Raw genomic sequence first — 27,184 nt, forward strand, 5'->3', positions numbered from 1 at the left:
ATACTACCCTAGCCTGTCTATAAACCATAGCCTGCCTATATACTACCGTAGCCTATCTATAAATCCTAGCATGTCTATATACTGCCCTAGCCTGCCCCTATACTACCCTTGTGATTTTCTTAGTTGTTGGGGGGGGCAGCATTTCATTTTTGGACCCAGGCAGCACAATGACTTGGGCCAGGCCTGTATACTGCAGTGCTGTACAGAGAACACTGAGCCAGTCACATCAATCTCTGTACCAGAGGAGCTTACACTCTAATGACCCCACCCCCTCACCGTCACACACTATTATTATTATACATTTATATAGCTCCGACATATACCGCAGTGCTGTACAGAGAACACTGATTCAGTCACATCACTCTCTGTACCAGAGGAGCTTACACTCTAATGTCCCCTCCCCCACATCCTGTCAGTGTGTTGTCTGTGGAATGCACACAGACAAGAATAGAACATCCAATCATAGACCTGGATTGAACCCAGGACTCCGGTGCTGGAAGGGTTATCGGTGACTTCAGAGGATCAGCAGTCCCGGGGTCACGTTGTGTCCAGCCCGGCTGTCATGTCTGGTCAGTAATAAATAATAAGAGGAAGCGCGGTGTATGTCGGCGGGCGCGCTCTCTCCTTCCGCATCGCGGCGGATTCTTGTCACTTCTTCTCTTCTCTGCCACATGCGAGGCCACGTGAGACTCTCCTGTCCTCACATAGATCCTGCCTCGCTCCAGCAGAGGCGGCTTTGGATGAAGACAGAAGACAATTGTTCCGCTCAGCGGATTCTGCGAGAACGCCTTGCGCTGAGATTGTCTCCAGATATACAAATTCCCGACATCCAGCATCACATTGCCAAAATTAGACGCCTCAATCAACTGCCACCGCTTGCCATCGCTCCTTCCCCACGCAGCGCGTCACACTCGTCATTCAGATGGGATCATTTGTAACCATGAATTCCTCCCGGAATAAAAATATGATTCGGTTAGACCCAAACAGAAACGAGGGATCTGGAGGAGAATATCACTGCAGGGGGGCAATTAAAGGGGCAATTAACCACTTCCAGACCTTAGGTGTTTTTCAGATTTGGTGTTTGCGAGACTAAAACATTTTTTTCTGCTAGAAAATTACTTAAAACCCCCAAACATTATATATATTTTTTTCTAACACCCTAGAGAATAAAATAGTGGTCATTGCAATACTTTTTGTCACACCGTATTTGCGCAGCGGTCTTACAAGCGCACTTTTTTTGGAAAAAAAATCACTTTTTTTAATTCAAAAATAAGACAACAATTAATTTGGCCCAATTTTTTTATATATTGTGAAAGATAATGTTACGCCGAGTAAAATGATACCCAACATGTCACGCTTAAAAATTGCGCCCGCTTGTGGCATGGCGTCAAACTTTTACCCTTAAAAATCTCGATAGGCGATGTTTAAAAAATTCTATAGGTTGCATTTTTTGAGCTACAGAGTAGCTCTAGGGCTAGAATTATTGCTCTCGCTCTAACGATCGCGGCGATACCTTACATGTGTGATTTGAACACCGTTTTCATATGCGGGCGCTACTCGCGTATGCATTCGCTTCTGCGCGCGAGCTCGTCGGTACGGGGCGCTTTAAAAAAATTTTTTTTTTGTTTTCTTATTTCTTTTTATTTCTTTTATTACTTTTTACACTGAAAAAAAAACAAAAATTGATCACTTTTATTCCTATTACAAGGAATGTAAACATCCCTTGTAATAGAAAAAAGCATGACAGGTCCTCTTAAATATGAGATCTGGGGTCAAAAAGACGTCACATCTCATATTTGGGCTTAAATGCAGAAAAAATAAATAAATTGGGAAATGTCATTTTTTCAAATGACAAAAAAAAATAATTGTCTCTTTAAGAGGCTGGGCGGGACTGACGTTTTGACGTCACTTCCGCCCAGCGGAGCTATGGGGACGGGCGAAGGAGATTTTTCCTTCAGTCTCGTCCCCGCTCACCAGCCGACAGCACCCGATCGCCTCCGCCGCTACCGACGGCTCCGGTAAGCGGCGGAGGGCGCGGGAGAGCGGCGGGAGGGGGGGGGGCCCTCTCCCGCCACCGATAACGGCGATCTTTCGGCGAATCCGCCACGGAGACCGCCATTATCGTTTACCAGACCGCGCACACTAAAGATTGATACCTCGGTCGTGGCAGCAGCTGCGATGGGGGCGTGTTTTATATTAATACGTCGTGACCCGATGTAATCAAAGTTTTTTTTTAACTGCGCATGCGCCGTCCCTGGGGGTATCCCAGTGCGCATGCTCGAAATTAAACTGGAACCAGCCAATGCTTACGACGGTGACATCATTCTACGCAAATTCCTATTCGCGAACGACGCAAAAATTCAAAATTGTACGCGGGAAGGATGGCCATACTTAACATTGAGTACGCCACCATATAGCAGCTTTCACTTTCCCCCGGAGAAAGCCGAACGCAAACGATGGAAAAAAATGCGCCGGGCCAACGTACGTTCGTGGATCGCCGTAAATAGCAAATTTGCATACTCGACGCGGATTACGACAGAAACGCCACCTAGCGGCCGCCGAAAAATTGCATCTAAGGTCCGAAGACGTACGCCTGTCGGATCTAGCCGAGATGCCGTCGTATCTTGTTTTGAGGATTCAAAACCAAGATACGACGCGGGAATTTTGAAATGACGCCGGCGTATCAATAGATACGCAGGCGTAATTTCTTTGTGGATCTACCCCAAAGTGTTTTAGGCCCCTTTCACACAGTGTGGCCCCTTTTTGCAATTCGGCACTGCGTCGCTTTAACTGACAATTGCGCGGTCGTGCGACGTGGCTCCCAAACAAATTTGATGTCCTTTTTTTCCCACAAATAGAGCTTTCTTTGGGTGGTATTTGATCACCTCTGCGGTTTTTATTTTTTGCGCTATAAACAAAAATAGAGCGACAGTTTTGAAAAAAAAACAATATTTTTTAATTTTTGCTATAATAAATATCCCATAAAAATATATAAAAAAAACATTATTTTTCCTCAGTTTAGTCCGATACGTATTCTACATATTTTTGGTAAAAAAATCTCAATAAGCGTTTGTTGACTGGTTTGCGTAAAAGTTATAGCCCCAGATTTACAGAGTGTGGGCGCACATTACGCCACGCCACATCGGCGTAGCGCAGAGAGGCAAGCATTGCATTCAGCAAGCCAGTGCTCCCAACGCTGAGCCAGCGTGGCGTGGGATTCAAAGGCATACGCCGGTGTAGGCTGAAGTGGGCGTGACCCCATGCAAATGATAGGCCAAGCGCCAGACAGGTACGTATCACGAACTGCGCATGTGCCGTGATGTGAACGCATCCCCCTGCGCCTGCTCACAACCACGTCGGAACAACTGCCTAAGATACGCCGGATCACTGCGTACGCCATGAACGTTACCTACGCCCAGCCAGACACACGTCCAACGTAAAATGCGCCGGCTTGTGTTCCCTGGTGCAGCCCTTTGCATGTCTGCTGCTGGGTTGCACCTTCTTTATGGGCCTAACTTTACGCCGGACGTACAACTTACGCGCACTGCGTCGGGCGCACGTATGTTCGTGAATCGCCGTATTTCCCTCATTTGCATGTTTGAATGGCTAATCAATGGGAGCGGCACCATGCACCCAGCCTAAATGTACGCCCACTCTACGCCGGCGTAAGCAAGATACGTTGGCGGGGTGTAGCCTGGTTTTAGGCACAGATCTGTTTGTGGGTCTTGTGAACAGATACGACGGCGCACATTTGCACTTACGTCGGCGTAAGTGCTTTTTGAATCTGGGCCATAGCGCCTACAAAATAGGGGATAGTTTTTATGGCATTTCTATTAATATTTTTTTTTTACTAGTAATGGCGGCGATTATCGATTTTTATCGTGACTGCGGCATTATGGCGGACACTTTTGACACTATTTTAGGACCATTGTCATTTTTACAGCGATCAGTGCTATAAAAATGCACTGATTACTGTGAAAATGACACTGGCAGTGAAGGGGTTAACCTGTAGGAGGCGCTGAAGGGGTTAAGTGTTTCCTAGGGAGTGATTACTACTGTGTGGGGGCGTGGCTTGGCATGTGACGTCACTGATCGTCGTCTCCTATGACGATCAGTGGCAGTCACACTAGGAAGAACAGGGAAGGTTTGTTTACACTCACCTCTCCCCGTTCTTCAGCTCTGTGACCCGATCGCGGGACACCGGCGGCGCTTTGGTCCATGGGTCTTGAGGTCACGGAGCACAGGACCAGGTCGCGACCCACGGCTGGGCTCTTAAAGGCGACGTACAGGTACGTGATTGTGCCCAGCCATGCCCTTCTGCCGACTTATATCGGCATGAGGCGGTTCTTAAGTGGTTAAATTGTCATACAAATATATATTTGAAATCAAATGTTTATTCATTTTTTTTTTATCACTTTTTTTTTTATCACTTTTATTCCTTGTAATAGAAATAACGGGTCCTCTTTATGGAGAGATCTCGGGTCAAAAAGACCTTTAAAAGCAAAGCATCAAAAAAAAAAAATTCACTTCCAGCCTGGATTAGAAGTGACGTCATGACGTTGCTCCAGTCCTCCAAGACCATAGAGGTGATCAAAGAGAATCTACCAGTGGCGGTGCGTCCATTAATCACTTCCGTACCGACCCATAGTCATATGACGTCCACGAGGGGATCTCCCATTCCGGGTGGACGTCATATGACCCCGCATCTCTCCATAAAGAGGACCTGTCACACACCATTCCTATTACAAGGGATGTTTACATAATAGGAATAAAAATGTAAAAAAAAAAAATGTAAAAAAAAAAGTGTAAAAAAAAAGTGTAAAAAAAATATAAAATAAGTAAAAAAAAAAAAATAATAATAATAAAAAAAAAAAAATTAAAACGCCCCTGTCCCCGGTAGCTCGCGCTCAGAAGCAAACGCACATACAAGTCCCGCCCACATATGTAAACGCCGTTCAAACCACATATGTGAGTTATCGACGCATGCTTTAGAGTGGCAGCAACAATTCTCGCACTAGACCTCCTCTGTAACTCTAAACTGGTAACCTGTAAAAATGTTCAAAGCGTCGCCTATGGAGATTTTTAAGAACCAAAGTTTGGCGCCATTCCATGAGTGTGCGCAATTTTAAAGCGTGACATGTTAGGTATCTATTTACTCGGCGTAACATCAGCTTTCATATTTTACAAAAAAAATTGGGCTAACTTTACTGTTTTGTTATTTTTTAATTCATGAAACCGGAGCCACGGCCATAACATTAGGAAAGGCCGCGGCTTCGGCCTAGCTCTGGAGCTGCGGCAATCCGCGGGTCACAGTGTGTGCCGATCCGAATGGGGTGACCCGTTCGGATCACGGATCAACTGTGATCCGTTGCACCACTAATGGGATCTGGGGGGTTTGCATAATAGAAGATTGATGTACAATGAACACAGGTTGTAAAGTTGCAGGTTACAAGACGTTCAAAATACAATTTGGAGGACACCCTACTGACCACTTAGGTGCTCTTAATCAAGGTCATCTTCTGATCTGAGAACTGTAGTGAGGACTTTTAATGGCAACTCTAATCACAGGTAGTGTTACTCACTGTGTCTCCAGCTCTGTGGTGTCTCGCAGCAGTGACACCTATGCCGAAATCAGGAGATAGGGTCTTCTCCGGCTCCTCCCACTTCACATTCCTCACCATTCAGCTGACCTCTAGTCTGCTGTGAACTGAATGGACGGCTGCGAAGAGGCTGTGTGGGTGGGCGCGGGCTCCAGGGACAGCCCTGCTGGGCGCGCCCGCAAAAAGGCTGGGAGAGGGGTGCGGGCTTCAGGAACATCCCAGGATTTGGTGACCCCTGGCAAATCATCATTTGACCCGTCCTGACCCCCAGGTTGAGAACCACTGATATAGACCTTTATATCACTGAAGGGATCACCAGCCGGTAGATAATACGAGTCCAGAGACAGGAAAAACAATGGTAAAAAACATATCAGGAGAGACTTGAGGAACTTCTCTCCAGTTTTGAGAACTCTTCTTTGTTTCTTTTATGTTTTTATCAGAAACAATCAACTTTTTTTCTTTAGAATTGTGATTTGTATTTAATGCCAATTCAATCCATAACACAACATTCCGTTTCTTTATTTTCCAGGCTGGAATGGGTGGAGATCATCGAGCCTCGTACACGGGAGTGTATGTACGCCAACCTCATCACTGGGGAGTGCGTGTGGGACCCGCCGTCCGGAGTGCGGATAAAACGTACCAACGAGAACCAATGGTGGGAACTTTTTGACCCCAATACCTCGCGCTTCTACTATTATAATGCCAGTACTCAGAGGACTGTATGGCACCGGCCTCAAAACTGTGATATTATCCCGCTGGCCAAGCTGCAGACCCTGAAACAGAACACGGAGTCACCTCGGGCCTCTACTGAGAACAGCCCCGGGAGGGGCAGTAATGTCAGCCGAGAGGGCAGCACCAGCTCTTCTCTGGAGCAGGAACTGGACACTGGGGAAAAGTGCTCCGACCAGATCAAATCGAATCGCCACTCGGCGCCGTACTTCGTGGTGAAAGAGGACTCAGACAGGTAATGCCACCAATGTTCTCTATGACTGGCCGCCATGTGGTCATTCAAAGTCAAGGATACTGGAAGTCTGATGATGTCTTGTGATCCGTGTAATGAAAGCGATCGATATGATGACATATGATCTACCAGGGCCAATGTCTGAAGAACAGGCAGTATGATGTCATGTGATAATTCTGGTCCAGTAGATTGAAAGCTGACATTGAGATGGTCATGTGATTAGCCAGGGCGAGTCTAGTTAAAGCTGGCATTATGATCATGTCATGTGATCAGCCATGGCCAATGCAGAGGAAGCTGGCGGTGTATTAGTCATGTGGCCGGCAAGGGCCAATGTAATGAAAGCTGGCAGCATGATGATGTCATAATGTATACAAAATTTGCATTTATTTATTTATTTTTATGCTTGAACTGGGTGGACTTGTGTCTTTTTTCAACCTGACTAACTATGTAACTGTGAGGAAACTGGCAGTATGATGATGACGTGATCATTTAGGGCCAATATAGAAATAGCTGGTGGTAGGATGATGTCATGTGATCATTAGGGCCATTATAAAGGAAGCTGCAGTATTGTGATGTCATGTGACCATTCAAGGCCAATTTAAAGGAATCTGGCAGTAGGATGAAGTCATGTGACCATCCAGGGCCAATGTAGAGGAAGCTGTCAGTAGGATGAAGTCATGTGACCATTCAGAGCCAACGTAGAGGAAGCTGTCAGTAGAATGATGTCATGTGATCATTCAGGGCCAATGTAGAGGAAGCTGGCAGTATATTGATGTCATGTGACCATTCAGGGCCAATGTAGAGGAAACTAGCAATATGATAAAGTAATTTGATCATTCAGGGCCAATGTAGCGGAAGCTGCAGTAGGATGAAGTCACGTGATCATTCAGGGCCCAATGTAGCGGAAGCTGCAGTAGGATGAAGTCACGTGATCATTCAGGGCCAATGGAAAGGAAGCTGGCAGTAGGATGAAGTCACGTGATCATTCAGGGCCAATGTAAAGGAAGCTGTCAGTAGGATGAAGTCATGTTATCATTCAGGGCCAATGGAAAGGAAGCTGGCAGTAGGATGAAGTCACGTGATCATTCAGGGCCCAATGTAGCGGAAGCTGCAGTAGGATGAAGTCACATGATCATTCAGGGCCAATGTAGAGGAAGCTGTCAGTAGGATGAAGTCATGTGATCATTTAGGGCCAATGTAAAGGAAGCTGGCAGTAGGATGAAGTCATGTGATCATTTAGGGCCAATGTAGAGGAAGCTGGCAGTAGAATGATGTCATGTAATCATTCATGGCCAATCTAGAGGAATATGGCAGTAGGATGAAGTCATGTGACCATTCAGGGCCAATGTAGAGGAGGCTGGCAGTAGGATGAAGTCACATGATCATTCAGGGCCAATCTAGAGGAAGCTGCAGTAGTATGAAGTCATGTGATCATTCAGGGCCAATGTAAAGGAAGCTGTCAGTAGGATGAAGTCATGTGATCATTTAGGGCCAATGTAGAGGAAGCTGGGAGTAAAATGATGTCATGTGACCATTCAGGGCCAATGTAGAGGAGGCTGGCAGTAGGATGAAGTCATGTGACCATTCAGGGCCAATGTAGAGGAAGCTGGCAGTAGGATGAAGTCATGTGATCATTCAGGGCCAATGTAGAGGAAGCTGGCAGTAGGATGAAGTCATGTGACTATTCAGGGCCAATATACATTTATCAGATTTTTTTAATATAATGAATTTGATATCTTTCCATTTTTACCCGTTCCTGGTGCTCTGGGCCGATCCACATCTTTTCTGTATTTCCACAAAGTTAAGAAAATATTTTTTACAGATTGCACCAATCTTGGATGTCCGTTTCTTTGTCTTTATTCCTGGAGTCATCCATTTTTTGTGTGGGGGGAGGGGCATCTCTAGAGAAGCAGGACCCTTTTAAGGTGACAAAAAATGGCCTCATTAAGGGGGTAAAACCTTCCGGGGCTGAAGCGGTTAAAAAAACAGGAGGCTTGGATATCACTTTAACCCTAGCCCTAACCCTACCACTGGTGATTTCAACAGCCGTAAGATCGCTAACCCTAACCCTAGTCCTAACATTGGTCCTAACCCTAGCCTTTACCATAATTTCAACCCTAACCCTAGCACCAGCCCTAAGCGTACCCTAACCCCAAACCTGCCACTGGTGATTTCAACAATATGCCTGCTGCAGGATCCCAACCCTGGCCCAAACCCTAGCCGTAGCCCTATTCCTAACCTAGCTGTAGCTCTATTCCTAACCCCAGCCTTAACCCTAGCCATAGCTCTATATTTAACCCTAGCTGTAGCCTTGTTCTTAAAACTAGCCCTGACCCTTAGCCATAGCTCTATTTCTAACCCTAGCTCTAACCCTAGCCATAGCCTCATTCCTAACCCCAGCCCTAACCCTATTCCTAACACTAGCCCTAACCCTTAACCGTAGTCCTATTCCTAACCTTTGCTCTATCCATAGCCCTATTCCTAGCCCTAACTGTAGCCATAGCCCTATTCCTAACGCTTAGCCATAGCCCTATTCCTAACCCTTAGCCCTAGTCCTATTTCTAACCCTAGCCGTAGCTCTATTTCTAACCCTAACCCTAGCCATAGCCCTATTCCTATCCCAGCCCTGACCCTTAGCTATAGCCCTATTCCTAACACCAGCCCTAACCCTTAGCCGTAGCCCTATTCCTAACCCTAGCCCTAACCATAGCCCTATTCCTAACCCTAGCCATAACCCTATTCCTAACCCTTAGCTCTAGCCATAGCCCTATTCCTAGCCTTAACTGTAGCCATAGCCCTATTCCTAACCCTTAGCCATAATTCTATACCTAATCCTAGCCCTAACCCTTAGCTGTAGCCTTATTACTAGCCCTAGCCATAGCCATATTCCTAACCCCAGCCCCAACCCTTAGCCATAGCCCTATTCCTAACCCTAGCCCTTAGCCAAAGCCCTATTCTTAACCCTAGCCATAGCCCTATTCCTAACCCCAGCCCCAACTCTAGCAATAGCTCTATTTCTAACTCTAGCCATAGCCCTATTCCTAACCCTAGCTTTAACCCTAGCAGTAGCTCTATTCCTAACCCTAGCTGTAGCTCTATTCCTAACCCCAGCCCTAACCCTAGCCGTTGCCCTATTCCTAATCCTAGCTGTAGCTCTATTCATAACCCTAGCTGTAGCTCTATTCCTAACCCCAGCTCTATCCCTAGCCATAGCCCTAACCCTAGCTATAGCCCTATTCCTAACCCCAGCCCTAATCCTAGCCCTCTTCAGCTAATAAAGTTGGAACTCTTGCTATATAGATTCAGCGGTGCAGCAGACGCTCTCATCTTAGTCTGCTCACCCCAGGGATAGTGAGAGCAGGACGCTCTCAAACGAGTCGGCTCTCCCCAGGGATAGTGCAGCCAGGCAGGGTCCACCACACCCCCCTAGCCAATTGATCCAGGGTTGCACCGATCGCCGTTAAGGGGTCAGGAAGGAATTTTTTCCCCCGATCGCTGCAGATTGGCACAGCACGCCGGGGGTTTTTCGCCTTCCTCTGGACCAATCGGGGAGAGAAGACTCAACGAGTGACGGCTCACTTGGACAGTCTTCCACCCATCACGTCCGGCGTCTCGCGGCTCTTCCCGCATCCGCGCCAGACCAGGCCTCATTCGCGGCCGCCGCAATTAGGAAAGACTGATGACAATGTGACTGGCGACAATGGCTAATCTGCGATACTCTGCGCACTCTATTCGGGGTCTGAGACAATTCGCAACAGCATTACCAGCCGTCACCAAAAAGGCCTTAAAAATAGAGCAACTTTTGAGATTCGATCGACGATCGACCATCAAAAATTTTAACTATTTAACCCAGCTCGAGCACATATCATGTGCTTTGATCAACACAAGATCGGCAGTAAAACACCGATTAGAAATCCACGATTTCTTACTACAAAACGATCTAGACTGCCTCTTTATTACAGAAAGCTGGCTCTCAGACGACTGCAACACCATTCTCGGAGAATTGGTGCCAGAAAACTATCGCATTATAACGGAAAACAGAATAGGGCAAAGAGGAGGAGGCCTGGCGGTGATCCACAAGAATCGCATTACAATCACTAAGCCAGCCCTTCAAAATCCTCTTCCATTCATGGAAACCCTTACTCTTCAACTTCAAACTTCCCCCCAGGAGACTGTTCACATTCTCCTCTGCTATAGGCCACCTGGGCCAAAATCGCAGTTTTTGCCATCATTAACGGAGTTTATATCCACTTATACCCTTAACAGCAAACACCTTTTGCTGCTCGGGGACTTTAATCTGTGGGCCAACTCCGCACAGGATCCCATTGCGGACGCCTGCATTGATCACCTGGAGGGATTAGGGCTACAGCAACTTATATGCGGGCCAACACATGCTTCAGGTCACACACTCGACCTAATTTTCAGACAAAATCTGAAAATAAGCATTTTAGAAAATGAACCATTGCCATGGACAGACCACCATGCAATTAATTTCATAATCTCCAAAATTCCCCCAGTGATAAAAGCACCCAAGCCGGTGACAATACACTGGGCTAGATCTCAGAAGAAGCTCCATTCGGAACTCTTCAAATCTACCTTGGGAAACAGAATCAAAACAATCCATCCACATCAAACAGCCGCAGATACACTGGACGCCATAAACGCAGCCCTGCTACAGTCAGCCGATTTAGTAGCACCGAAACGCAAAGCCTGCATTCGAAAAAGAAAGTCCGGCTGGTTCAACAACCAGCTGTCGCTTCTGAAGCAAGAGCGCAGAAGGGCGGAAGCCGCCTGGAAAAGAAGTCCTGCAGAGGATAACCTCATCATCTACAAGGCAATAACAACACGATATCATAAAGAAATCTTCAAAGCCAAGAAACATCATTTTTCTTTGGCGATTAACAGCGCCCTAAACCGCCCCCGCGAACTCTTCAAGATGGTCACCCAGACCATGAACCCAGGATGTCTTGAAGTCCCCAACTCAGACACCCAAGAGTTCTGCAATGAACTATCGGATTTCTTCATCAACAAAATTGAAAGAATCCGGGAAAGCATCATGCAAAACAATACCCCCCTCAACCCCACCGTCAATCAACCACAAAACACCCACAGAAACGCTCTACAATCAACAAAGTTCACTCTGGAACCGATCTCCATCGATACCACAAAAAATATCATTGGTGCTTTGCGGAACAGCACATCGCCCAATGATATCATCCCCACCAAACTGCTGAAGGAATGTGCCGACATCCTGGCACCACCCATCACACAGCTTATAAACCAGTCATTTAAGGAAGGCACAGTGCCATCCCTGTTGAAAGAGGGCACAATCCAGCCCATCTTGAAAAAACCTAACCTGGATCCCAAGGACCCAACTCACCGCCGTCCCATAACAGGCCTTAATGTTCTCTCCAAGATAATGGAGAAAGTAGTGGTACAACAGCTGCAACAGCATCTAGATACCCACAATCTACTGGATCCATTACAATCAGGCTTCCGTCCCGGACACGGGACAGAAACGGCCTTACTCAAAATATGGGACGATGCCCTCGAGGCCGCAGACGAAGGAGAATCTTGTCTCCTGGTTCTGCTGGACCTAAGCGCAGCCTTTGACACGGTAGACCACAAACTGTTACTGATGCGACTAGCCAAGGTAGCAGAAGTCGCAGAAGGTGATTTACCATGGTTTTCTTCCTTTCTTGAAAACCGATCACAAACAGTTAAATTGGGTTGTTTCACGTCGGAAAAGCGCACGGTGTCATGTGGAGTCCCCCAAGGATCCCCCCTGTCACCGGTGCTTTTCAACATCTATCTTCGCCCTCTCTTTGATATTATCAGTAGCCAAGAACTACTCTATCACTCTTATGCAGACGATACGCAACTGTATTTTCGCATCTGCAACAAAAAGGATCATCATCTCAGTTTAGAGAAATGTCTCTCTTTGATAGAAAACTGGATGACTAAGAGTTATCTTAAACTCAACAGTTCAAAAACAGAGCTCCTTATGTTTCACGCCAGCCGAAAGAGTCAACTGGCAACAACCTGGACACCCCCGCCCATTCTGGGCCAAATCATCACCCCTAGCTCCAAAGTCAAAAGTCTCGGGGTCATCTTCGACACCTTCATGACAATGGACGCACAAATAGGGTCAGTAGTCAGCGGAGCGCACCATCTGTTGCGCCTACTACGCAGACTTATTCCATTTATCCCCAAAGAAGACGTAGCAGTCGTGGTGGGAACAATCGTGAATTCCAGACTGGACTATGCAAATGCCCTTTACCTCGGGCTCCCAAAGTACCAAATCTCCCGTCTGCAAGTCGTACAGAATACGGCCGCCAGACTGGTGACTGGGAAAAAAAATGGGAATCAATCTCACCTTCGCTGAGAACCCTTCACTGGCTGCCAGTAAAAGACAGAATTGTATTTAAAGCACTCTGCCTGACACATAAGTGCATCCATGGGAAGGCTCCGCAATATCTTTGCGACAAGATAGAACCTCACAATTCGAATCGCGTTCTGCGATCCACCGACCAAAATCTGGTCAGGGTACCAAAAACCAAATACAAGTCCAAAGGAGAAAGAAGGTTTGCTTTTCAGGGTCCTAGACTATGGAACGCTTTACCAACCAGCATTCGGTTGGAGGAAAACCACCTGACTTTCAGAAGACTAATCAAAACTCTGCTCTTTTGATGACATGAGACACGAACAACTAGCGCCCAGAAGCGATTCAGTTCGCATGCGCCGCGCTTTATAAGTTTTTCATTCATTCATTCATTCATTCTTCATAACCCCAGCCCTAACTCTAGCCATAGCTCTATTCCTAACCCTAGCTGTAGCTCTATTCCTAACCCCAGCCCTAACCCTAGCCGTAGCCCTATTTTAATCCTAGCTGTAGCTGTATTCCTAACCCCAGCTCTAACCCTAGCCATAGCCCTAACCCTAGCTATAGCCCTATTCCTAACCCTAGCCCTATTACTAACCCTAGCCATAACCCTATTTCTAACCCTAGTCGTAGCTCTATTCCTAACCTTAGTCTAGCCTTAACCCTAACTCACAATTAATGAGCTGTACGATTATTTAACCATGTCTCCTTCTTACAATTTTGGGTATGGTAGCTTCATAGGTGTATGTAAATTCTGAGCCTAGAACACACACACATTTAAAAAAAATGTGAATTAGGATTTGTGTCCCCTTGATAGAACCATGACGTTCCCATGTTTGCGGAGTGCCCATTGTCAGACTTCATCCCCCCTCCCGGTACAATGGCGTCTCATCTGGCCGTCTTCAGGTGTTTTATATTCCCGTCACGTAAACTCTCCCCCAGGTGCTGCGCTCGTACAGAGCCATTACAATGCCGGTCACTGAATCCGCTGCTGACGCAAACACTCTGCCATCCTTTTATCTGACGACAACTGACCTACTTCTATCACATTTCATCTCAACGCCACAAAACAGGCGTCCCCGCGGGGGCCACACACCTCCCCGGCTGCTGGGTGAGAGAGGTCAGGATCACGTTACTGGACAGGACCGGATGTCACAGTGATCCTCCGAGATTCCAATTTCCTATCACTGTCATTGACTGGTGGAAGGAGACCTTATAGATCGAATTGGGAGTCACCGATCGAAAAACAGCTTCAAATTAAAGAGAACCGGTCACCGAAGAATCAGAAGATCTCGTATTAGAAGAATTGTTTACTTATGAGAGACGGATTTTAGCGCATTTAGCTTTATAGAAAATAGAAATGTGAATGTAAAAAACGACCAACGTCGCAAAAAATAGATGACAGTAGCCAATCACTGATCACCCGAATCACCAAACATTTCCTTCCAAAAGTATTTTTAAATCGGCAGCTTTCATTAACCTTTTGCCGACCGGCCAGTAGTATCTTTACCTGGGCGCCGCGTCATAATGGCCCTCGCCCTCTGCCTCTCATGATGTGGTTGGACATGGCACGAGTTCATTAGCAGGCCCGCAGCCAATTATTTTGGCTGTCAACCTGCTGATTGCTGCGGCCAATCGCAGCGCAGATCTGTGTGTGCTAGTGAACACACAAGCCAGATCTGGCTGTTTTTTCTTCCCGCTATCACTTACCATTCAGAGCTGAAATCAGGGAGGAAAGACGGCCAGATCTGTGAGTAAAATCAGCACATACACTTGTTAGAGTCCCATCCTGATCACCCGTGACACCCCGCCAGTGTCATTAGTAAAGTGACAGTGTATAGTATTATCACTGATCGCTGTCACTAGCGGCATTAAATAGCATCAGTTGGTGTTCTTCCCAGCCAGTGTCAGTTAGCGCCAACCTACCTGCCACCCATGGGCGTACGTAGGGGGTATGCCAGGTGTGCACACCTCAATCACCCTGTGCGCTTTAAACCCTTCACGCCGAACGTACGCAAATATGCGGCCTCGGCTTCAAGGGGTTGTACCTGGGGGATGCGTGTTTTTTAGGGCTTTCTTATGATAACGACTAGGGTTGTCCCGATACCACTTTTTTGAGACCGAGTACAAGTACCGATACTTTTTTTCAAGTACTCGTCGATACTGATACTTTTTTTAATGTCATGTGACAGTGGCGGTATTTTTTTTTTACTATTTTTTATTATTTTTTTTTTTTACAGTGAATTTTTTTTTTTTTTTGGGGGGGGTGGATTGTCAGCGTGTTTTTTTTTTTATTTACATTTTATTTTTATTTATTTTAAAAAATATATATATATATATTTTTATCAGCCCTGTTGGGGGTCTTTGGAGAGATATCAGGGGTCTTAACAGACCTTTGACATCTCCCCTTTAAGACAGAGAAAGGGACTAGGGACACAGATTCCCCAGTCCCTTTCTCAGCAGACTGAGCTGAAATGAATGGAGAGAAGCTCCTCTCCATTCATAAACTGAAGCATCGTAAAACACAGGTTACGATGCTCAGTTATATGAATGGACAGAGTCAGTGATCACTGACTCTGTCCATTCGGAAAAGGTAGGAGCCGGATTTAGCGGCTCCTACCTCCGCTCTCCCCTGACAAATTGAGGGGGGAGAGGACTGCACGGACGGGGGGAGAGGACTGCACGGACGGGGGGAGAGGACTGCACGGACAGGAGGAGAGAACTGCACGGACGGGGGGAGAGGACTGCACGGACGGGGGGAGAGGACTGAACGGACGGGGGGAGAGGACTGAACGGACGGGGGGAGAGGACTGCACGGACGGGGGGAGAGGACTGCACGGACGGGGGGAGAGGACTGCACGGACGGGGGGAGAAGACTGCACGGACGGGGGGAGAAGACTGCACGGACGGGGGGAGAGGACTGCACGGACGGGGGGAGAGGACTGCACGGACGGGGAAAAAGACAACACGGGGAAGAGACAGCATGGGGGAAAGACAGCATGGGGGAAAGACAGCACGGGGGAAAGACAGCACGGAGCACGGGGGAAAGACAGCACGGAGCTACTAGTATCGGTATCGGGACATCCCTAAAAACGACCAATGGCGCTAATCAGCCGCCCGGCTGTTATGCCAAGCAGCGGGAGGGGGCGTGTGTGTGTGTGCCCCCCTACCGCCTTCCACAGCTCTCACGTCCCACCAGGAGGCCCCAGCAACCAGCCGGCACGCCTGCCAGCTGGCCGGAGACACGAACGAATCCAGAATCGGCTTGGATCGGGTCTCGGATCTAGTAACCCAGAAGCGACGTCATGACATCACTTCCGGTTTACAGAAGACTTGAAGGCGCCAAATAAAAAAAAATGACGGTATTCAAAACAGTCAAACTTGGCATTTTAAATGCTTTTAAGTGCAAAGGAGAGACCTGGGGTCTTCTAGACCAGCGGTCCTCAACTTTTTTGGCACCGAGGACCGGCGTTGTGGAATAGAATCGGGCCAAGGCCGGGAGGGGGGGGGTTGTTTTGTTATGTAGCTTTTCGCGGGCAATTTGTCAGGGAAATGGCTGGTGTTAGCGCTTCAATCATCACAGAACCATGGCTGATATGGTGTTGGGATGATTGAAGCGCATTATTTCTGTCATTGCATTGTAATATAAAATGAAATAGTTCAAACTCGCCATAATGAAGAATCTGCCACCAGATGCGGTTTGTCACTTGCCACGTCGCCTTCCACCAGGTGTGGATTGTCGCTTGCCATGTCACCTGCCACCAGATGAGGATTGCCACATCACCTGCCACCAGGTGGGGATTGCCACACCATCTTCCGTTAGATGTGGATTGCCACAACACCTGCCACCAGGTGTCGATTGCCACGTCGCCTGCCACTAGGTTCGTCACCTGCCACCAGGTGTGGATTGCTACTTGCCATGTCACCTGCCACCAGGTGTGGATTGATATTTGCCATGTCACCTGCCACCATGTATGGATTGCCACATCACTTGATGTGGTTTGCCACCTGCCACTAGATTTTTTTTGTCACCTGCCGTGGTGGCAGCACAGGCCATTGAGGGAGAACAACGGTAATGCGGTATTGCAGCCCCGCTGTGTGGGCAGAAGTGCCGTATTTGGGGCGGACGGCGAGAGATGATCTCATCTCTCTGCTCCCGTGCCTCGCTGCAGTGTAGCAGCCCCGCTGTGTGGGCGGAAGTGCCGTATTTGGGGCGGACGGCGAGAGATGATCTCATCTCTCTGCTCCCGTGCCTCGCTGCAGTGTAGCAGCCCCGCTGTGTGGGCGGAAGTGCCGTGATCCGGGCGGGCGGTGGGAGATGTCATCTCTCTGCTTGCCTGCCGCCGCACCTCACACAGTGCAGCCTTTGCGGCCCGGTTGCAAATAGGCCACGGCCCGGCAGTGGGCCGCGGACCGGGGGTTGGGGAACCCTGTCCTAGATCACAAATCAATAAAGAGGACCTGTCACTGCCTATACCTATTATTAGTTGCTGATCACTAGTGTCGTGTCTGGCCGGGTCCGAACTATACTAACGTCCCCAAAAACGCAGCGTTAGCAGGATCAGCCCCAATCACTGTCAGCATTTGCGACATGTAGCAGAATACATTTTGGCCCAAATTTGTAAAGAGATTTGATTTGATTGGATATATTTTATAACAGAAAGTAGAAAATATTTTATTTTTTTCAACATTTTTGGTTTCTTTTCATTTATATAATATAAAATAAAAAACCGGAGGCAATCAAATGCCACCAAAAGAAAGCTCTATTTGTGTTAAAAAAATGGTAAAAATGTTTATTTGGGTACAGAGTTGCAGGACCGCACAATTACCAGTTGAAGTAGTAGCGCAGTGCTTAGTAGCAAAAAATGGCCTGGTCGTGAAGGGCCTGGGGGGTAAAGCCTTCTGGTAGTTAAAAAAAAAATCCCTGGTGATCCCGCCATGAAGATCTTTGTTCCTGTTATAGGGTGACGACACCCTGTCCTTGTCTATCAACTGAACTCTTTCGTTGTCACCCCCAACAAGTGGAGGCTACAAATGGCCATGCCAACATGCATTAACCACTTTAGCCCCGGGAGGTTTTACCCCCTTATTGACCAGGGCATTTTTTATTTACGATACGACACTGCGTCAATTTAACTGACAATTGCGCGGTCGTGCGAAGATGTACCCAAACAAAATTGGCGTCCTTTTTTTCCCCACAAATAGAGCTTTCTTTTGGTGGTATTTGATCACCTCTGCGGTTTTTAGTTTTTGCGCTATAAACAAAAATAGAGCGACAATTGTGAAAAAAAATGCAATATTTTTTACTTCTTGCTATAATAAATATCCCCCAAAAATATATAAAAAAAACATTATTTTTTCCTCAGTTTAGGCCGATACGTATTCTTCTACTTATTTTTCGTAAAAAAAATCGCAATAAGCGTTTATTGATTGGTTTGCGCAAAAGTTATAGCGTTTACAAAATAGGGGATCGTTTTATTGCATTTTTATAAATTTTTTTTTTTTTTTTACTACTAATGGCGGCGATCAGCGATTTTTTTTTTTGGTACTGCGACATTATGGCGGACACTTCGGACCATTTTGACACATTTTTGGGACCGTTGTCATTTTTATAGCGATCAGTGCTATAAAAATGCATTGATTTCTATAAAAATGCCACTGGCAGTGAAGGGGTTAACACTAGGGGGCAGGGAGGAGTTAAGTATGTTCCCTGGGTGTGTTCTAACTGTAGGGGGGGTGGCCTCACTAGGGGAAAGGACAGATCGCTGGTCATACATTGTATTAGCAGAAGATCAGTATTTCTCTCCCTGACAGGACCGGGAGCTGTGTGTTTTCACACACAGCTCCCGGTCCCCGCTCTGTAACGAGTGATCACGGGTGCCCGGCGGCAATCGCGAGAGCCTGTGCGAAAGCCGACGTTATACTACGTGCTCTCGCGCAGGGGAGCCGACCTGCTGCCGTAAAACGGCCGCGGCTGGTTGGCAAGTGATTAAAGAGGAGCTTCAGCCGGGTTCCAAAAAAATTGAAATTCGGCAGTTACAGAAACCGGAGCTGCTGACTTTTAATAAAAAGACACTTACCTGTCCAGGTATCTAGTACTGTCCGAAGCTGGACTCCTTGTGGCTTCCCACTGCGCATGCACGAGCTGCGCTGTGCCCTGTGAATGGTTCCGCAGCTTCCTGTGATGTGTCCCTGAAGCTCGCCGATAAGGGGGGGGTAGGAGGTCCCAGTGAAAGTGGGAACAGGTACCTGCCAAAACTAGGTACCCACTCCCCCCCCCCCCGACAAAAAAAAAATGGTAAGGGAGGGGGAGGAAGAGTGGAACTTCCTCTTTTTGGTGAAGTTCTGCTGTAAGCAGGCATGGGGGTGGATTCAGTAAGCAATTGCATCTGCGTAACCATAGTTACGCAGCGCAATTGCTTAGTTGCGCCGGCGTAACAACTTTTCTGTATTCAGAGAGCTCGATACGCCGACTGCAGCCTAAGATATGCGTAGCATAAGGCTCTTATGCCGTCGTATCGTAGGCTGCATTCTTACGATGGCCGCTAGGTGGCGTTCCCGTAGTGGTCAGCGTAGAGTATGCAAATTGCATACTAACGCCGATTCACAACCGTACGCGCGCCCTGCGTACGCAGTTTACGTCGTTTCGTTCGTCAGGTTCCGCGTAAGGCTGCTCCTGCTATTAGCAGGGGCAGCCAATGCTAAGTATACCCGTCGTTCCCGCGTCGCGATGTTTGAAAATTACGTAGTTTGCGTAAGTGAATCGTGAATGGCGTTGGACGGCATTTACGTTCACGTTAAAGCAAATGACGTCCTTGCGACATCATTTGCCGCAATGCACGTCGGGAAAGTTTCCAGACGGAGCATGCGCACTACGTTCGGCGTGGGAACGTGCCTAATTTAAATGATCCACGCCCCCTACGGGATCATTTAAATTACGCGCGCTTACGCCGGCCATTTTTACGGAGCGCCCACGCAAATTACGGAGCTACTGCTTCGTGAATGAAGCGTAGCGCAGGTAATTTACGGAGGCGCAGCGTTAAAACGGTACGCTGCGCCTCCGTAAGAGGGCGCAAGTCGTACCTGAATCCACCCCATGGTCCTTTGTAGTCGCCATCCCCCTTCAGTCGCTGCATTTTTCTCATTTTCTGTGGATTTCACACTATAATGTGCAATTAAAATGGATCTGCCCAGAAGCCAATCGCTTCGGAAATGCGTACCGCGCTGTCCACCATCATCGGCAATAAAACAATCGTCTTCTCCACATTAGCTGCTGGAACCCTTTCATGTGGGATAATAGGCGGGGAGATGAAAGGTGTATTCTGGGTAATAGACGGAGTGATCTCTTTACATAAAACAATTACAAGTTATTTCCTTTGCCGTGTGCTGAGCTGAGGGGTGTGTGACTTCCAGCATTCCTATCATAGGAAATAGTCATTGCTGGTACTCCCAGTCCTGAGACTCCATCTGCTATATCAAGGGTCGACAATCCCTGGGCGCCAGGTCGCAATTGCGACAAGAAATTGTGACCTGGCCCCCGCGATCGCGCGCCGGGGGAGGTGGGGGCGCAAGGAGGCACATGATCTTGTGTCTCCGTGAGCCCCCACCTCCCCCGCCATGTGTCCTTCTGTGAGCTGGCGCCATCTGGTGGTGGCCGTTGGCATTACAAGTTAAACAGCAATTCTAAAAGTGTAATTTTTCACTATTTTCACTGCCATCTTCTTCCCTCTAATTAGAACCCCCAAACATTATATATATTTTTTATCCTAACACCCTAGAGAATAAAATGGCGATCCTTGCAATACTTTCTGTCACGCCGTATTTGCGCAGCGGTCTTACAAGCGCACTTTTTTGGGAAAAAATACACTTTTTTTTAATTAAAAAAGAAGACAACAGTAAAGTTATCCCCATTTTTTTTTTTTATATTATGAAAGATAATGTTACGCCGAGTAAATTGATACCCAACATGTCACGCTTCAAAATTGCGTCCGCTCGTGGAATGGCGTCAAACTTTTACCCTTTAAAATCTTCATAGGCGACTATTAAAAAAATCTACAGGTTGCATGTTTTGAGTTACAGAGGAGGTCTAGGGCTAGAATTATTGCTCTCGCTCTAACGATCGCGGCGATACCTCACATGTGTGGTTTGAATACCGTTTACATATGCGGGCGCTTCTGCGCGCGAGCTCGTCGGGACGGGGGCGCGTTTTCTGGCTCCTAACTTTTTTAGCTTGCTCCTAGATTCCAAGCAAATTTGTCAAACCCTGTAGCTGCTATATCATATCTGCAGTCTCTGACCACCTCTTGTATGATGTCTGCAGTTTCGGACCATCTCCTGTATCATGTCTGCAGTCTCTGACCATCTCCTGTATTACGTCTGCAGTCTCTGACCATCTCCTGTATCATGTCTGCGGTCTCTGATAATCTCCTGTATCATGTCTGCAGTCTCTGACCATCTCTTGTACCATGTCTGCAGTCTCTGACCATCTCCTGTATCATGTCTGCAGTCTCTGATCATCTTTTTTATCATGTCTGCAGTCTCAATTTTTTTTTTTTTTAATCACATGATTAGAGCCTGAGGCATCAAAAAATGGTGGGCCCACAGAGCACTGCGCCCCAACCTCTCCCAGCTGTGTGACAATATTGAATTAATATTCGCTAATGTCTTCCTGCTTCTCCTTCCGGCCACCAATAAGCAGGTCCTGAGACCCGATTGGCTTGGAGTCCTAAGACCCGATTCTCCGCGAGTCCCAAGTGCTGATTGGCTGGGAGGAGAAGCTACTGCCGGGACTCGGGAGGAGACACGGGGGGGGGGGGGGCATGTCACTAGGAAAAACGGGGAGATGTGTTTACACTGACATCTCCCCGTTCTTCAGCTCCGTGATACGATCGCGGGGCACCGGCGGACATCCAGTCCGCAGGTCCCGCGGTCACGGAGCTTGCGGCGGGGCGCGCGCGAGCACACGTGCGGCAAATTTAAAGGGACGTACCTGTACGCCCATGTGCCTGTCCGTGCCATTCTGTCGACGCATACGTTCGTGCAGCGGTCGGCAAGTGGTTAAAGTGTGACATGTTTGGTATCTATTTAGTCGGCATAACATTATCTTTCACATTATGAAAAAAAATTGGGTTACGTGTTGTGTTTTTTCTTATTTTTTGCGTTTCAAAAAATTTATTTTTTCTCAAAAATTGATAATGGTGGTCTCTGCAGCGGATTCGCCGTGAGAGCACCGTTATCAGTGGGAGAGGGGCCCTCCCGCCGCTCTCCCGGTGCCCTCTGCTGCTTACCGGAGCCGTCGGTAGCGGCGGAGGTGATCGGGTCCTCTTCCTAGCTGGGTATGGAGATGAGTGAGGGCAAGATGGCCCCCCCACCCGTCTCCATACCATTGCAGGGCGGAAGCGACATCATAACATCAATTCCGCTTATAGCTTTTAAAGGGCAATTTTATATTTGTCAAATTTTTTATTGCATTTTAGTGTAAATATGAGACGTGACGTTTTTTTGACCCCCAGATCTCATATATAAGAGGACCTGTCATGCTTTTTTTCTATTACAAGGGATGTTTACATTCCTTGTAATAGGAATAAAGGTGACCCAATAAAAAAAAAAGTAAAAACAGTGTAAAAATAAATAAAATCAAGTAAAATAAATAAGATTTTTTTTTTTTTTTAAAGCCCCCAGTCCCGCCGAGCTCGCGTGCAGAAGCGAACGCATACGTGAGCAGCGCCCGCATATGTAAACGGTGTTCAAACCACACATGTGAGGTATCGCCGCAATCGTTGGAGCGAGAGCAATAATTCTCGCCCTAGACTTCCTCTGTAACTCAAAACATGCAACCTGTAGAGTTTTTTAAACGTCGCCTATGGAGATTTTTAAGAGTAAAAGTTTGTCCAAATTCCACGAGCGGACGCAATTTTGAAGCGTGACGTGTTGGGTATCAATTTACTCGGCGTAACATTATCTTTCACAATATAAAAAAAAAATTGATAACTCTACTGGTGTCTTATTTTTTTATTAAAAAAAGTGTATTTTTTCCCAAAAAAGTGCACTTGTAAGACCGCTGCGCAAATACGGCGTGACAGAAAGTATTGCAACGACCGCCATTTTATTCTCTAGGGTGTTAGAATAAAAAATATATATAAAGTTTGGGGGTTCTAATTAGAGGGAAGGAGATGGCAGTGAAAACAGACAGGGGAAGCTCCATTAGCATTGCTGGTTGTCTTGTCATACCAACGGCCGCCACAAGATGGCGCCAGATCACAGAAGGAAGCATAGGGCCTGCAGAAGGCCGCAAAGCCGCGGCCTGGTGAGATCGCGGGGAGGTGGGGGCACACGGAGACACAGGATACCCCAGCTATGCCACCCCAGGCGCCAGGTTGCTAATTCTGGTCGCAATTGCGACCTGGTGCCCGGGGATTGTCGAACCCTGCCCTGGAAGTCACACATCTATGATGTACTGCTACAATGAATGGAGTGGCAACCTCAATCTGGAATCAGACTAGGCCACGCCCCATCGTGTTTTGGCATAGTGAAACACGTTGGGGCGGAGTCCAGGCTGAGGTTTCCACTCCATTCATTGTAGCAGGACACCATAGATGTGTGACTTCCAGGGGTTTCCCTTCCTTCCTTGAACCTTTGCAGGAGCCAAAACGGGCTCCATCCCTTGTCAGCACTCTACAGATGCACTGTCTACGTACCCCCTCCTTATCGAGCCTAAGCGAGTCAGGATTTTTTTTTTTAAATAGCTCGTATTGCGAAACGCATGTAAACCGCGCACCTCGCAATCCGAGGTTCCACATGTACAAACTGAGTACTGCTTCCATGGCTGAATTTAACAGGTTAACGCCCGCCGCATGTACATATACAACCACAGAATGGCACGTACAGGCATATGGGCATATATGTACGTCCCCGCCTTTCCGCGGGTCGGGGGTCCGATCGGTACCCCCCCGGTACATGCGGCGGTCGGTAACCCGCGGGGAGCAATCCGGGACGAGGGCGCGGCTATTCGTTTCTAGCCGCCCCCTCGCGATCGCTCCCCGGAGCTGAAGAACGGGGAGAGCCGTATGTAAACACGTCTTCCCCGTGCTTCACTGTGGCGGCTGCATCGATCGTGTGATCCCTTTTATAGGGAGACTCGATCGATGACGTCAGAACTACAGCCACACCTCCCTACAGTTGTAAACACACACTAGGTGAACTCCTTCAACGCCCCCTGTGGTTAACTCCCAAACTGCAACTGTCATTTTCACAATAAACAATGCAATTTAAATGCATTTTTTGCTGTGAAAATGACAATGGTCTCAAAAATGTATCAGAATTGTCCGAAGTGTCCGCCATAATGTCGCAGTCACGAAAAAAAACGCTGATCGCCGCCATTAGTAGTAAAAAAAAATAATAATAAAATTATCCCCTATTTTGTAAACGCTATGAATTTTGCGCAAACCAATCGATAAACGCTTATTGTGATTTTTTTTACCAAAAATAGGTAGAAGAATACGTATCGGCCTAAACTGAGGAAAAAAAAATTATATATGTTTTTTGGGGATATTTAATATAGCAAAAAGTAAAAAATATTGCATTTTTTTCAAAATTGTCGCTCTATTTTTGTTTATAGCGCAAAAAATAAAAACCACAGAGGTGATCAAATACCACCAAAAGAAAGCTCTATTTGTGGGGAAAAAAGGACGCCAATTTTGTTTGGGAGCCACGTCGCACGACCGCGCAATTGTCAGTTAAAGCGGCGCAGTGCCGAATCGCAAAAAGGGGCCTGGTCCTTTACCTGCATAAAGGTCCGGGTCTTAAGTGGTTAATAGGAAGTCCTTGCTTGCAGAAAACTGAAATGGGAATGTCAGTAAACGACGGATCGCTTTGTGTAACGTATTTTTTATTAATGGACGTTGCGCTTCTTTCTCTGAACGTGAGCTGCGGCCGCGCAGGAGGACCCCCCCCCCCCGCCGCGCATGTTCCGTTTCACAGTAGCAGCTGCTGTATAATCCGGAGGTTGGTCTGGGGCTTTCCCATGCTGGGCAGATTGTGTAACTTCTTTATGGTGCCGACGTTCTGTACAATTAATGGTTTGATTAAAGGAGGCCGCCATTTATCCGACATAAAAGGGTCGTGCCGAGTCTGGGGGTTTGACATAAAGGATTCTTGGATTTGGCGGATTTAATGTGGCGGAAGAAGTCAGTTGAAGCATTCTTGCGCTATTGTCACTTTTTATTGTCGATCTTACATAAGTCAGCCGAATATAGAGACGGCACTTGTGGCACTAAGAGGGTTTTATAATGCAGTTGCAGAAATTTCCATTTTAGTACAAAGACATCTAGTAGGCACAGTAAAGAAAACGTTTTTTTGCTCTTCCTCCACATCCTAATAGAGCTTGTTTGGGAATCACCAGTGATGGGTACCAGGCAGGGGCGGACTGACCATTCAGGCTCTCGGGCACTTCCCGAGGGCCCCATGCCACTAGGGGGCCCCATCAGGGTTGCCAGCCTCAGTAAACCAGGCACAGTATGTAAAAATACATTTTTTTTTTACATTTGTCCCTGAAATGTCCCTTACCGACATCATTAGGGTCTAAAAATCACAAGATTATAGCTGCCCCGCCTCTCCAGTACATTTTCAGTGTGTGTATTCTGTGTGTGTGTGTACTGTGTTTGTATACTGTATGTGTGTGTGTGTACTGTGTGGTCCCATAATCTCCTATTGCCCGGGGGCCCCATAATCTTCTATTGCCCGGGGGCCCCATGAGTTGTCAGTCCGCCCCTGGTACCAGGGTCTGGTATGGTCTCCCTGGCAGGGGAAGCAGACTCACCAGGGGTGAGGAGTTTAAGCCACTGTTGGTTTTTACCAGAGTGTCCGAAGGTGGAGATGGGTTAGAGACCTGGGGGGGAGCACGGTTGGTTTTTACCTGAGTTCCAAAAGGTAGAGATGGATTAGAGCCCCTGGGGGCCACAGTTGGTTTTCAGCTCTAGAAGGTGTAGATGGGTTAGAGACCCTGGAGGCCACAGTTGGCTTTAACCAGAGCTCCAGAAGGTAGAGATGGGTTAGAGACCCTGGAGGGCCACGGTTTTCACCAGAGCCCCTAAAGGTGGAGATGGGTTAGAGACCTTGAGGGCCACAGTTGGCTTTCACCAGAGCTCTAGAAAGTGGAGATGGGTTATGCCTTGTACACACGATCGGTTCATCCGATGAAAACAGACCGATGGATTTTTTCATCAGATATCCGATGAAGCTGACTTTCATCAGTCTTGCCTACACACCATCAGTTAAAAATCCGATCGTGTCCAACGCGGTGACGTAAAACACAACGACGTGCAGACGGGGGGGGGGGGGGGGGGCACAGTTGGCCCGGAAGAAGGGGATCGGTTAGAGACCCTGGGGTCACAGTTGGTTTTTACTAGAGATCCAGGAGGTGGAGATGGTATAGAGACCCCGGGGGTCACAGTTGGTTTTGACCAGAGCTCCGGAAGGTGGGGTTGGTGTAGAGACCCCGGGGGTCACAGTTGGTTTTGACCAGAGCTCCGGAAGGTTAGGTTGGTGTAGAGACCCTGGGGGGTCACAGTTGGTTTTCACCAGAGCGCTTGAAGGTGGAGATTGGGTGGAAACCCCTGGTGGTCCCAGTATACTTTGTTGCAAACTGTCACCAGGTCATTGTCCTCAGGATCGTCGCACCAAGGTAAAAGCAGGAACACAATGGATACAGTGTGGAGACTGTAAACTAGGTGGTAGGCAGGAGAATAGTCAGGTCCAGACAGGGGTCAACACAGGTGGCCAACGGGAAAGTAGTCAGGTCCAGACAGGGGTCAACACAGGTGGCCAACGGGAAAGTAGTCAGGTCCAGACAGGGGTCAACACAGGTGGCCAACGGGAAAGTAGTCAGGTCCAGACAGGGGTCAACACAGGTGGCCAACGGGAAAGTAGTCAGGTCCAGACAGGGGTCAACACAGGTGGCCAACGGGAAAGTAGTCAGGTCCAGACAGGGGTCAACACAGGTGGCCAACGGGGAAAGTAGTCAGGTCCAGACAGGGGTCAACACAGGTGGCCAACGGGAAAGTAGTCAGGTCCAGACAGGGGTCAACACAAGTGGCCAACGGGAAAGTAGTCAGGTCCAGACAAAGGGTCTTAACAGAGAGTTGTCAGATCTAGTAGGGGTCTTGACAGGTACCGAAAGTAGATATGTACAGCCAGGGGTGTAAGAGTTATTATAATCATTTATTTTATTTTTTAATTATTAAA

At 47.6% G+C, this 27,184-nt stretch overlaps 1 protein-coding gene across 1 annotated transcript in view; it reads left to right on the plus strand.

Annotated features, from left to right (window-relative positions):
• ARHGAP39 (Rho GTPase activating protein 39) overlaps positions 1-27,184 on the plus strand; it is a 175,782-nt gene that overhangs the window by 16,626 nt on the left and 131,972 nt on the right. The window contains exon 2 of the mRNA XM_040354714.1: positions 6,130-6,564. Coding sequence (XP_040210648.1) covers positions 6,130-6,564 — 435 coding nt within the window. The remainder of the gene's footprint in view (positions 1-6,129; positions 6,565-27,184) is intronic.

The sequence above is a fragment of the Rana temporaria genome, chromosome 5, assembly GCF_905171775.1.
Source record: "Rana temporaria chromosome 5, aRanTem1.1, whole genome shotgun sequence".
In the NCBI taxonomy this organism is placed as follows: domain Eukaryota; kingdom Metazoa; phylum Chordata; class Amphibia; order Anura; family Ranidae; genus Rana; species Rana temporaria.